The sequence below is a fragment of the Sprattus sprattus genome (assembly GCF_963457725.1).
Source record: "Sprattus sprattus genome assembly, chromosome: 14".
Lineage (NCBI taxonomy): Eukaryota > Metazoa > Chordata > Actinopteri > Clupeiformes > Clupeidae > Sprattus > Sprattus sprattus.
Window position 1 is genome coordinate 12,176,638 of NC_137912.1, and position 12,555 is coordinate 12,189,192.

Consider the following 12,555-nt stretch of genomic DNA (forward strand, 5'->3'; position numbering starts at 1 on the left):
GCTGGGGTACAGCTATTCATACCATGTGGTTCAGATAAGAGGATCCAGAGTTTCACAAAATATTCCTTTGATTTGTCTTTTATAATGAAAGCAAGCATTTTGAGACAGATCCTGAATCTAGCATGGCTTATCCCAGAACATATCTTCAACTTATTAGCACATTGATAAAACTTGCAATGACTTGATCTAAAATAAAATATGCAGTAAAAAAGGTTAAAGAAAGTTGTATCCTGTTGACCAAGTCATTCAGGCAAAGGACATTGTTGCAGTGACCAACTCCACCTCAGCAACAAAGAGCATTGATAGTCTCTTGCAGATTCCACTGAGCAAAAAATGACCCCATCTGTTCAGGCCACAATCTCACATCAGTCACAAAGGCTCATATCTTCTCAGTTGTAGGAGTTTCAAAATAAGTCCTCTTTACATGAATTCAACTCAGGATGAACAAATGCACCCACAAACAGAGATAGTCCATAGTGAAAATGGCTGGGAGAAAAAAAAAAAAATCACCTGCACTGTGGATGTCACAACATCCACGTTATGTTAACGAGTCCCATGCTCAAAGAGAAATGTTCAGTGTTAAAACCTACATTCCATCCTTATCAAGAACCTCAATATTGGCCCTCTTTTTCCTCTTACAGTCTCCTGGGAGTTGGAGTTTCTCCTCTTCCTCTTCTGTATCATTGTCCGAACTGTCCTCAGAGCGGTCTTCTTCCGATGATTCAGCGCCGCTGTCCGAGTCACTGAGTTCCACAAGTGCTACGTCCTGTGAATTACATGAACAACAAGATTCAAGATTTCACAGCCATGAAGGAGGTCTGAGATATCACAAAGTAACAAGGCATGACTGTGATACATTTAAAACATCAAACGGTTACAAAAGGAGAAAGTAACAACTTCCTGTAACAAAAGTTTTTCATGTACATTAAGTTGACTCACCATTTCAATAACTTTTTCTGCATCGTCAGTATTTTCAATGTCAAAGTGACCCGCAGGGAGTGAGTCCATCTGCTGCTTTAAGGACTCATTAGCCTGGGCCATCTGTGGTAGAAAACTCTGAAGCCTATCCAGTACTGAAAACGAACACAGTCAAATAAAGCTGTAACATGCTTATCAACTTGCACTTCAACACTCTTAAAATTCGCACTGGAATGGCTGAACAACCTACCATTACTTCTAGGAACTCTGGTGGTCTGAAGAGAGGCCGGCCTACTCGGCACTTTGGATTTCAAAAGGAGTTTTTCATGGATGGCTGCGTAGCACAGGAAGACAGATACTTGGGGAAGTCAGACAGTTGATAATAAAATAGTAAGGTAACATCTGTATCATCAGCTTGTTAGACGAAATGCAGTCTAGTAGAAGAGTAGATGGTGTAAATTCAATCAAAATGCTACTTTATGGAAGCACATATTAACTATGCTAGCTAGCTATCGTTCGCGAAATTGGTACGTCTCCTTAACCTCTTGAAAGAGTTTACTGAAATGACAAAAGTGACATATTATCCCGCGAGTTATGCCAGCTAACCTACCTCCTCCATTCCCGCATGAAAGTAATTCTTTTGAACAACTGGTTTGCTTATTTTGTGTTGTCTCTTCCATTTTTCCTGTGGTCACATGAACGTTCAGGCATGAGCAGGGCTACCACAGCAGCTACATGTGAGAGTCACTTCCGTGTAAATATCTTAGGCACAGTCCTGCTCACAAGAGCTATTTTGCTAGCGCGCCCTCTTATGGATGGATGTGGGTGTGGATTCGTATTAATGGTAGAGGCAGAGAACAGGCTCTGTTTAAAGTTTAAATAAAAGCATAGACATGGCTTTGGGTTAAAAGGGTCATGTTCCATAGCAAGTGTCAGATGGCACGTGTTTTAATCGTAGACATAACGCAAATATGAATATGTTTATGAGTGTAAAAATGTAATTAAAAAGACAGTTGTCGATACCCATTCAATAATGGCTTTAGATACCTGAATTATTGAAGCTGTTCTTTAGTTTTCCATCCAAGAAACAAAGGTTTTGTGTCATGGGGTGTCCTACTGGTGTGCACTTAAAAAGATTTACCTTCCAATAGCCTCAAGATATATAAACATTACATTCGACTTCCTGTCTTAAATAGCCAAAATTCATTGGACACATTGGTGAGCGCACGCGTACTGACTCACTTGGCATGAGTTGCTGTGTGGCACTTCTACAGTGACGCGACAGACTGTCAGAGAAGCAAGGGAACGAGAGATCATCTTGTACCTCTACGTCGTAGTGAACCAGTCCTTCAGGTAATGAACGTTGCTTTTCATGATGACCAGCGTTCTGTTTTCTTTTGATATTATTAGGACTTGACACTGTATCTTTCGGTCTGAATTTCGCTTGTGTCTGCGTGGTACTCCCGTGAATGGTTTCCATTAGGGGGGATTTTTTTTATTTATCCCACCGAGATAGAACATTTTGTTTCAGATTTGCTCGCATTTTGAGCACGCCAAATGCGCAATTCAGATGTGATTATATATCTGTAAAACACGGGTCTTAACAAATACTTTTGCAACTAAGAGTATTTGGGGGGAAATGCAATGATGATAACTTATTTTCTTGCATCGTTAGCTGGATGTTGCTAGCTGAGTGAGCTAACCCGACTAGCTAGTTTGGGTCATTTCTATGGCTGTGGTTTTCTGTTGCATCTAATTGCATGGAAAACATCAAATTCCTGCCTATTTAGTGTTTAGCAGACGTTAAAGCGCAACACTTGAAACGTTTTATCAGAGAGTTCGCGAACTGCTGTTCAGACGTAGCACAGCTTCACTAAGTTACAGCAGGACAGTTATTTATGATGCCCCTTCTCACTTCTCAATGGTACAAGGAATCAGCTAGGAAGGTTAATAGCTTGACGTGATGATAACAAAACACGTTGCTTTGCGAGACAACTATTTCATGTTTGAGATTTTATTTTGGTGCAGTCTAATTAAATAATGAAGATAACGTACTGAGGGAGAATTTTAATTAAGGAGAATTTCTATTCAGTACATACATCTGACTAATGCTAGAGAATTGTACGGAGCTTTGAAGGTTGGAGCTGGACTTGCATGTCTCTGGCGTTTTTGTGTGTATGTGTCAGATGCGATAATGTTAAAGCTCGTCTTTATATCCCAGGTTCCATGTGGCAGGACCCACTGTAGTCAGTCCCCCTCCCATATCACCACCCTGTAGCCCAAAGGAGATGACCCAACCTGGCTGCCACCTTCATCATGAACCTCCGCACCACTGGGGGCTCCTCCGCCGTGGGCAGTCTGGGCCATAGCTGGGGCATCCTGTCCGGAGGCCGTGTGTCCTCCCTGCTGCAGACCATGGTGCCAGCAGGCTACAGCGCCCTCCAGGAGGAGCGGCTGGTCATGTCGGAGCTGACCGGTGGCGGCGGTGTCGGTAGTTGCTCCGCCAAGCCTGACCTGGTACTAGGCAACAGCTACCACCGCGAGAACAGAGCCCACCGGCACTTGGACCGCACCCCCCGCTCACCTCTGTCGGCAGGTGACCTTGGAGACGGTCGCTTCAGCGAGACCCAGCCCATGCTGCCTAATGGGCAGCTCTCGGGAGAGGAGGATGGAGAGGACGTTGGGGAAGAGGAAGAAGAAGAAGAAGAACATGAGGAAGAAGTGGAGGTATGGAGGCCGCCCATGGGACGCAACATGCCCAAAGAGTCGCCCCTGGCCATGGCCCTGCAGATCGTGGTGCCCTTCCTGCTGGCTGGCTTTGGCACAGTCTCGGCTGGCATGGTGCTGGACGTGGTGCAGGTGAGCTGAGCGTTGCACACAAGTACACCCTGTTCTCTACATCATTAGGCCGGAATGCAAAGCCCAAATAGGCCTACATAGTTCTCTATGTTCTTGGTAATCATTGCATGCCAATAAGAACCTGAAAGCTTATTAGTCTTGTTGCTGAGCCAGCTTTTCTCAATATCTAAATGATGGCATTAAGCCCCATGGGTGACCACATGTCCAACCAGTTCAGAATGTTGTTCTGTTGTACTTCATTCCATCATGAAGGCATGGTCTTGGATGTATGCAGTAGCCGCACTAGTTACAGTTGAAATGGCTGATTCCAAGCTAACCAAACAAGCAATAAAAAAAAAAAAAATCGAAAAACATTATCACCCATCACTGCACTTAAAGCAGTAGGGTTGTTATTTGATACTTGAGTCGAGCACGCAGGGATACCTCACTGGTTCAAAGGTTCACCTTTTGCAATGAGCGTATGGCTTATTCAAGCTTTGTTTTGATTCTGAAAAGCACTGCTTAAATGTTAAGTGTTACTGGTTATCTCAAAGTGAAGTGTAAAATACAATTCCCCAATCCCTGCCTACTATAGGCAAACTGTGACAGATTAAATAGACATTACATTCACATCACACAGACAAAGAGAACATCTGTCTGTATCGATATTGAATATTAAACTCAACCGGTAACCACAGTTGTTTTCTTGCAATAAAGCAATCAGAACTCCAGGAAATGAAAGTGGGCCTTTGTCTTTTGCCCGCTTCCTCTTCATGTTCTACTAGAAAGTCTTTCAGATTAAACAGGAAGCATATCATGAAAGCTGAATCTAACTGTCTGGCTGTGGTAGATAGTAGGTTTTATTGCCTTATGATATAAAATGTTGGAAGACCTTCTATCAGGATCCCCTGGTTATTGCTCTGTTCTGCAATGTTGGGCTGTAACTCAGTATGCTAACTATGAAGTGGGCTCATGTCTGTTTGATTGAAGCCCACTTGAACGTTGCATTTTCAGTGGTTCAGTTCGGCCACTTTAATCCACTGCATCCTTCTTTCACCATGCCCCTAATGTTCAATGTTTTTCTCTTTTGCCACTTTTCTTTATCTACTCTCTTTCCCATCTCTCCACTCCTCCTCTCCTCTCTCCGCTGACAGCACTGGGATGCCTTCAAGAACATCACAGAGATTTTCATCCTGGTTCCAGCTCTGCTCGGACTAAAGGGGAACCTAGAGATGACTCTGGCTTCTCGACTTTCCACAGCGGTATGTAGACAGACAAACACGCAAACTTCTCTATGAAAATGTACACATTTTCCTCTCCTTCTTTTTCTCTTTTTCCCTCTGTTTACCTCCTTCATCTCTCTTAGTATTTCGCTCCCGCCTTCCTTCCTCCAGGTCATATATCCATCTCATAATTACCATTTTACCTGGCCAGACAAACACTATAATGATCTCCTTTGCTTCTACGAACTGTGAACGTATCCCTCCTTTATGAAGCCAACTGACGCGCTGCCTCCTTTGGCCAGCCCCGTCATAAACGACTCCAGATAGGTCCTTTTCCCAATTGACACGTCTGGTAATAGCTGCGTGGCTAGCGCTCTAAAGCCCTACGGGGATTTAACCAGAGACGTCGACAGTGCAACCTCGAGCGACTCTTTGCCCAGGCTTGTCCTCTGCGGTGACACCCAGTCATGCTGGTTGATCCCCAGCAGGTAGAGTCCTCGCTGAGGCCGTCGATCACTCGTAGACATGTGGTCCCGGCCCTGTTATTACTGTCTGTGGCTGCGCAGTCAGGTAAAAGGAGTTCTGAGATGAAGTCTCCCCAGTATATGCTGTCGTAATATAGTATCTAATTTAGAGTGTATGTATTTAAGTGTGTGAGGTAAAGTGAATGAGAGATATAGAGTCGACCCATTCTGGTGATATAATGCTGCACCCGAAGGCTTGCCTGACTCTGGCTCTGGCACATGGAATAGGTATTATGGGAGGAATGTGCTGAACTGGCAGTGTTTCAGGAGCACACACACACACACACACACACACACAGACAAAATCTCCCCTCTCTCCCTCTTTTCTGGGCCAGGCCCTCCAGAGGTCCATAGTCTCTCTGGCAGTCAGAGCAGGCTGGTGTTACCCCGGCAAATCTGTCGTTCCACCTCGAGCTGGAACAGTAAACAGATCCAGGGTAGAAGAGCAGGAGGGGAGGGGTGAGAGCTGGGAGTGGAGCAGAGGGGCAGGGGGGCAGGGGGGCAGGGGGGTATTCTGCATTGCTATTGCTTTGTTCCCCACCCAGGTCTCAAACACTTCACGCCTTTGTGAGAAAACAACTGCCTGGCAACCTTGCACCTACATGCTAGTTACAGTCACTCTTTATTGTTCCCCTTACCCTCACTCTTTCTTTCTCCCCCCTCGCCTCTCTCTGTCTTTTTCTCTCTCTCTCGCTCTCTCTTCTCTCTCTCTCTCTCTTTGTCCCTCTGTATAAGTTTCTACTCCATCATGTCCACAAACAGACACACACACACACACACACACACACACACACACACACACACACAAACTCCCTCTGTTTGAGCTTAAGGTCCAGAGTTGGTAGAGTAGAGAATCACTCCTCTGTGCAGTGTTGGCCCCTCCCCTCACCTCTCTCTCTCTGACTGGTGCACCCAATGCCCACAGGATCTGGCGACAGCTTGTCTCTTGCTCTGACCCACAGCTCCCTTCTCCTCGCTTAGGTGGTTTACTAGAGTGTGCAGCCCTGGCATATCTGAGGCCATTGCCAGAGGTTTTCTATTTCCTTTTAGCACAAATGTCTATCACTGGCAACACTTAGCCCGATGTCATTCGCTTTGGGTTAAAGCCATCTGCAGCATGGAATCATTATCCTCTTCCTCTCGTATGCAATATTAATTGTTGTGGTTAAACACCCAAGTAAGGGCAGGTGAATCTGTTGGCTCAAGTGGCCTGAATCAGTGTGTGTGTGTCTCGCTCCCCCGTAGGTGAACGTGGGGAAGATGGACTCACCCATAGAGAAGTGGAATCTCATCATAGGGAACCTGGCCCTCAAACAGGTAAACAGCAGCTTCCTCTCAGAACATCCTCCTTTATCAGGGGCCTGTCAGGCTTTATCTAATCTCTCTGAGCACTGGTAATTATGGCCGTCAATTAAGAGCGCTGATAAGACACTGATGGTCTGATAAGACCAGAGAGATCAATTCTGGGTGTCAATAATGATTTGTTTGTGATATTACTCGTCCTTAAAAACTGGAGAGTCATACGTATGAAAGATTTATGTGATCCTATGCAATATGGAGTAAAAATTATACTATACTGCTATCTTATATAAGCTATAATTTGTATCTCTGAATGCACTTCATACAGTGGATCTCAGTGGAATGACTTTAATGTTATAGCACCTTGCACAGAATAACTCTTTTTCAGTTAGGCATTTATTCATGATAGTAACAGAAAACTCATACTCAATAGCAAACTCCTTTATCATTGTTAGTCTTAAGTGAGAGTTATTGTTGAGATAAGAACATAATGAGGGTCCATAAAACCTGAACCGGTATGAGAGAGGGATGTCTTGTGTGTCTTGTTGGACAGCTGGAGTCCCTCAGTCGGTTAAATGATTGACAGAATTGGAGGATTGGAGTCCGGCTATTAAACAGATCATAAACGCTCCCCCACTTCATCCTCTGCCTCCTCTTCCTCGCCCCCATCAGGTGCAGGCGACAGTGGTGGGCTTCCTGGCGGCCGTGGCGGCCGTGGTGCTGGGCTGGATCCCCCAGGGAAAGTTCCAGATGAGTCACGCCGTGCTGATGTGCTCCGCGAGCGTGGCCACTGCCTTCATCGCATCGCTGCTCCAAGGTCAGAGGTCATCGGGGGTCAACCGGGGTTGCCACTGATGGCAAAGGACTCTGTACCAAAGTGTACAGTGTGCTTATGTTTGCTTCTTTTTATTCCATTTGTTGTTGGTCATGTACAGAAGACTGATTTCTAAATCACCTGGAAATCCAAAGTTAGTGCTGTGCTGCTGTGCCTATTGGTTGCATGCTCCACACAGCTTTTGTGAAAGTCTCATGTACATAACAAGACACTGCGTCACATATATGTAAACTGACCACTGACTCTATGAGTGTTATGAGTGTATAGTTTCTCTTCAATCATGCCATAGTGTGTTTCCACTGAACAACTATTTCAGCCTTAAGGGCAATTTATGGTCGTCCATTTTCGGAGACACGGAGAGCCCTCTCCGACGTTGCAAACCCTCTCCAAGCACCTCTCCGTGGCCTGATGCGCACCTCCCAAATTTTTTAACTATCCGACTCCGTCAATCTGTCAATACATCGCTGTTTACCTTGTGGGTAGTAGTATGCCAACATTTAGATAGCTGGCTCAGACAGCTTGCAAATCCCCTCAGATGTATTATTCAGTTACAAAAACAGGGTTTTTACATTGCACAGTGTCTATTTCTCTGTAACTTTTACAAAATCTAAGCAAACAACTTTTATGTGCAAATACAACACCCACAATCGTCGGAGAACCATAAATGTAAACGAGTCTGTCAAGGCAACTGCATTACCACTGAGTAACGGTAGAACCATAAAAAGGCCTTTAGCCTTAGGTATAGAGCCGTGAGAGATGCCCAGTAGAGAACTACCCCAGAGAAGTTGACTTCCTCAGTGAAAGCAGGATAAGATCGTGAGAAGATCCAAGATCATTTTGCTACTCTCATGTCCTCCGTGCAATTGACCTGAACCTGACCTTTCTCTCTTCTGCTTTGTGCTGCAGGCATAATCATGGTGGGGGTCATCGTGGGTTCCAAGAAAACGGGCATCAACCCAGACAACGTTGCCACGCCAATCGCTGCCAGTTTTGGTGACCTCATCACTCTGGCCATTCTGGCATGGATTAGCCAGGGGCTCTACAATTGCCTGGGTAAGTGTGTGTGTGTGGATGTGTGTGTTATTCTATGTCTTTCTCTCTCTCAGTCACTCTGTGTGTGTGTGTGTGTGTGAGTGGAAAAAAGAAGAAGAGAGAGATATTAAGAGGATGGGGATGGGAACTGAGTGGCTTTCACTCTGTCTGTAATGTTGTATAATTTAGGTTGGAACCCTGACTCTGAATGGCCCGACAAGTAGACCTTTTTTTTACCACAAGAGGGCGCTGTTAATTTTGTAAACGCAACTGGACCTACTTACATGGCTCCATGTTTTTAAACGGGTGTAGCGTTTTCCTAGTGGCAACAGGTGGCACTCTTGCTCTTCATGAGTGCAGAAGATATTACTAGAGTTGTTCCCTGTTGGATGAAGTGAAGCCTGCAATGTCAAACAGAGTGTACTTGAATGTCCATCGACCTTGATAAAACAAAATGAATAGAACTTCAGTGTTTATCTCCCTCTTAATGTATTGAGTTATCAGGGCAAAACACCGGACAATTATAAAAGCCAAGGGTGCAGTTGTGCATATATGCTGATAAGTGCATGGAAATGCATGCTATCTTTTCACTGGAGGTTCTGTAGGGAAGTCTAACTATCAGATGTAAATGCATTGGTATGGAAAGATCACCCTGACGGAATGGCAAAGGAGAACTGTTTTGCCCAATGGTGGCCATCATGGGTCAGAACACATCCGTATCGTAGCGACAAACCACAATGTTGGACTGAGGGGAAAAAAAGACAACTTAGAAGGTGCGCGTCATCGTAACGTTGGTGAATGTGAGGATGATGTGTGAAGTCACTAGCAGTCACCGTGCTTCCCATGTCGTCAGGTCAGCTTTCCAGTGTTACTCATGGTGAAAGTGGAAACACTCCAGGCCTGCATTTGACTCCAGAGGCAAACATAAATGGAAGAAGTTTGTGTATGTGTGTGAGTGTGTGTGTGTGTGTGTATGTGTGTGTGACTGTGTGCGCCCTGTGAAGGAAGGGAAAGATGCAGCATTACTTAACAGAGAGCGTTTCATGGTGAGAATTTTGTGTAAATCTGTCTGCATGCTAGGTAGGAGTCTGTCAGAGGGTTTGCAGTGAATGTCGCTCCTTACACCACAGATGCACGCAAACAAACACACACACACACATACACACACACATACACACACACACACAGTGTGAGAGAGAGTTGAATGATGGTTTATATGCTCAGTGCTAAATAGAAGCACTTTTCCTTAATGGCACACACTGATGACCAGCAACCGGTCATCCTATCTCCCACACAGTACACACACACGCACACACACACACACACACACACACACACACACACACACACACACACACTCCTCCTCAGGCTCTTGTAAACCGCGCGGCGAGGTGAAATGAGGTGAGGGAGCTGCGGAGGTCTGTGCCAGCCCGGGTGTCCATCCAGCTCCAGCCTCCTCCAGGGCGCCGCAAACCTGTGTGTGCCATCACGTGGGCAGACAAACAGCCCATGCCCATGGCCATGCCCAGCGGACGCCCACTCTGTCTAAAAACAGCCTCCTCACCCTTCGTCCTCATCCTCCACCTCTCTCTCTCTCTCTCTCTCTCTCTCTCTCTCTCTCAAACGTTATTTTCGTGTTTGTTTGTTGTCTCTGTTCCTCTCCCTGTCTCTCTCTCCTTTTTTTTTCTTTCTGTTCCCCCGTGACTCAGAGGGTCAGCGGGTTCACAGCTCTGGAGCTGGATAGCAGCAGCGGCGGGAGCGTTTCTGGTCAGGCACTTGCCAGGCCATTCCAGCCCGCTGGTGCCGGCTGAGGACCCACAGCCTGGGCCTCTGTTTTCCAGGTCTAGCCTGTCATTATGGTCAGGCACCGGAGCAGGCAGCCGTGACTGTTTCTGGGATGGGTATTAGTGCATAATGAGACAAGAACCATGTGTGTGTGTGAGTGTGTGTTTGGAAGTGAATTATTTGGGTTAAATAAAGTAGTGTTTGTCCATGTCAGGCCAGTAAGAGTGTTGTTGTTGGAGGCAGTCAGGGTGACTTTGGTGTAGTAGGAGAAACACCTGGCCTGAGAGGGCACGCTGAGTTGGGTCCAGACACCTGTTTCCCTCAGAGAGTGTGTGTGTGTGTGTGTGTGTGTGTGTGTGTGTGTGTGTGTGTGTGTGTGTGTGGGTTGAGTTTGGGTTGTGTTAAGGACATTTCCACTGTCTCTACAGTGATGTATTGTACACAGTGATTAAGTAGGGGATATGGAAGATATTTCTTAGTTGGACACAAAAGCCCAGGCTGTGAAAGGAGAGCGGGCATATTAGGGTGGGGATTTTGACTAATGTCTTTCAGGGTACTGTTTGTGTGTGTGTCTGTGTGTCTTTGTTTCTAAATATATTGCTGTACTTCTATGTTTACATCTGCACATGAATGTGTGTGTGTGTGGTCCACTGCAGACAGCTTGCGGCAACAGCATCAGTGTGTGTTGTTCGGTGTTGTCTGGATGCTGCAATTGGATGTAAGAATGGTCATCAGTATGTGTGTGAGGGAGAGAGACAGAGACAGAGACAGAGACAGAGACAGAGACAGAGACAGAGACAGAGACAGAGACAGAGACAGAGAGAGAGAGGCAGAGAGAGGCAGAGGGAGAGAGAGAGTGTGTGTGTGTGTGTGTGTGTGTGTGTGTGTGTGTTTGGTATAGTCCTCAGCGGCCTAGACTGCTGACTAATGCTTGGAGGGAGAGCAGAGGGCTGTTGATGTAAGCGGCCACATGAGCGGCCTGAGGCTCTGGGCAGTTTCCATTAGGCTGTATTCCTGGCCTGCCTGGGCTTTTTCCAGAAACTTCCACTGTCTGCCAGCTCAATAGGATACTATGAGTCCCACGCCACAGCATGGCTCTGTGGGATCCCTGCATCTTCTCTTTTTTTAGTTGAAGTGACTCTCTGTCTCGCTCTCCTCCCCACTCTCTCGCCCCTCACTCTCTTTCCCTCTCTCTCCCTTTCCCCCTTCACTCTCTCTCCCTCTCGCTCCTCACTCTCTCTCCCTTCACTCTCTCTCCCTCTCTCTCCTCACTCTCTCTCCCTTCACTTTCTCTCCCTTTCCCCCTTCACTCTCTCCCCTCTCTCTCCTCCCTCTCTCTCCCTTCACTCTCTCTCCCTCTCCCTCCTCACTCTCTCTCCGTTCACTCTCTCTCCCTATCCCCCTTCACTCTCTCCCATCTCTCCCTTTCCCCCTTCACTCTCTCTCCCTCTCTCTCCTCACTCTCTCTCCCTTCGCTCTCTCTCCCTTTCCCCCTTCACTCTCTCCCATCTCTCCCTTTCCCCCTTCACTCTCTCTCCTCACTCTCTCTCCCTTCACTCTCTCTCCCCTCTCTCTCCTCACTCTCTCTCCCTTCACTCTCTCTCCCTATCTCAATATTGCTCTTTTGCCCTCTTACTTTTGCCATGTGATCCTTTGTTTTCCTTTTTGTTTCATCTGTCATTCTCTCTTTCCATTGTTCCATCCTCTGTGTATCTCTCTTTCTCTTTTCATTTGTCTCACCCTATCTAATGTTCTCCCCCCACCCCCACCCCCACCCCTGGTCTCCCCTCAGACTCTCACCCGTACGTGTCATCACTGGTGTGTGCCTTCTTCCTGTCTCTGACTCCTCTGTGGATCGTCATCTCTTCCAAGCACCCGGCCAGCCGCACGCTGCTCTACTCAGGCTGGGAGCCCGTCATCACCGCCATGATAATCAGCAGGTACCAGACAGACAGACACACACACACACACACACACACACACACACACACACACACACACACACACACACACATCAAACACACTTGCATATACATGCACATATTCATATATACAATTGCACACAATATTGACACAAATATACAGTATATGCCCCCGTATC

At 46.4% G+C, this 12,555-nt stretch overlaps 2 protein-coding genes across 3 annotated transcripts in view; one reads left to right on the forward strand and one right to left on the reverse strand.

Annotated features, from left to right (window-relative positions):
* Window positions 1-204: 204 nt before the first annotated feature.
* Window positions 205-2,086, reverse strand: nopchap1 (NOP protein chaperone 1). 2 transcript variants are annotated; one of them, XM_080850955.1, is made up of 4 exons: window positions 1,966-2,086; window positions 1,169-1,252; window positions 940-1,073; window positions 205-766 (listed from the first exon to the last, which is right to left on the reverse strand). In XM_080850955.1, the coding sequence occupies exons 1-4, from the start codon at window positions 2,021-2,023 to the stop codon at window positions 587-589; spliced, it is 456 nt and encodes a 151-aa protein (XP_080707081.1). In that variant the 5' UTR covers window positions 2,024-2,086; the 3' UTR covers window positions 205-586. The 2 variants fall into 2 exon arrangements, with proteins under 2 accessions (XP_080707081.1, XP_080707080.1); XM_080850954.1 differs by lacking the exon at window positions 1,966-2,086 and adding an exon at window positions 1,529-1,644.
* An 87-nt stretch (window positions 2,087-2,173) lies between these two features.
* Window positions 2,174-12,555, forward strand: part of slc41a2b (solute carrier family 41 member 2b) — a 35,081-nt gene continuing 24,699 nt past the window's right edge. Inside the window, exons 1-7 of the mRNA XM_080851077.1 lie at window positions 2,174-2,271; window positions 3,140-3,777; window positions 4,911-5,018; window positions 6,749-6,820; window positions 7,475-7,619; window positions 8,544-8,690; window positions 12,247-12,394. Coding sequence (XP_080707203.1) covers window positions 3,235-3,777; window positions 4,911-5,018; window positions 6,749-6,820; window positions 7,475-7,619; window positions 8,544-8,690; window positions 12,247-12,394 — 1,163 coding nt within the window. The 5' untranslated portion in view covers window positions 2,174-2,271; window positions 3,140-3,234. The remainder of the gene's footprint in view (window positions 2,272-3,139; window positions 3,778-4,910; window positions 5,019-6,748; window positions 6,821-7,474; window positions 7,620-8,543; window positions 8,691-12,246; window positions 12,395-12,555) is intronic.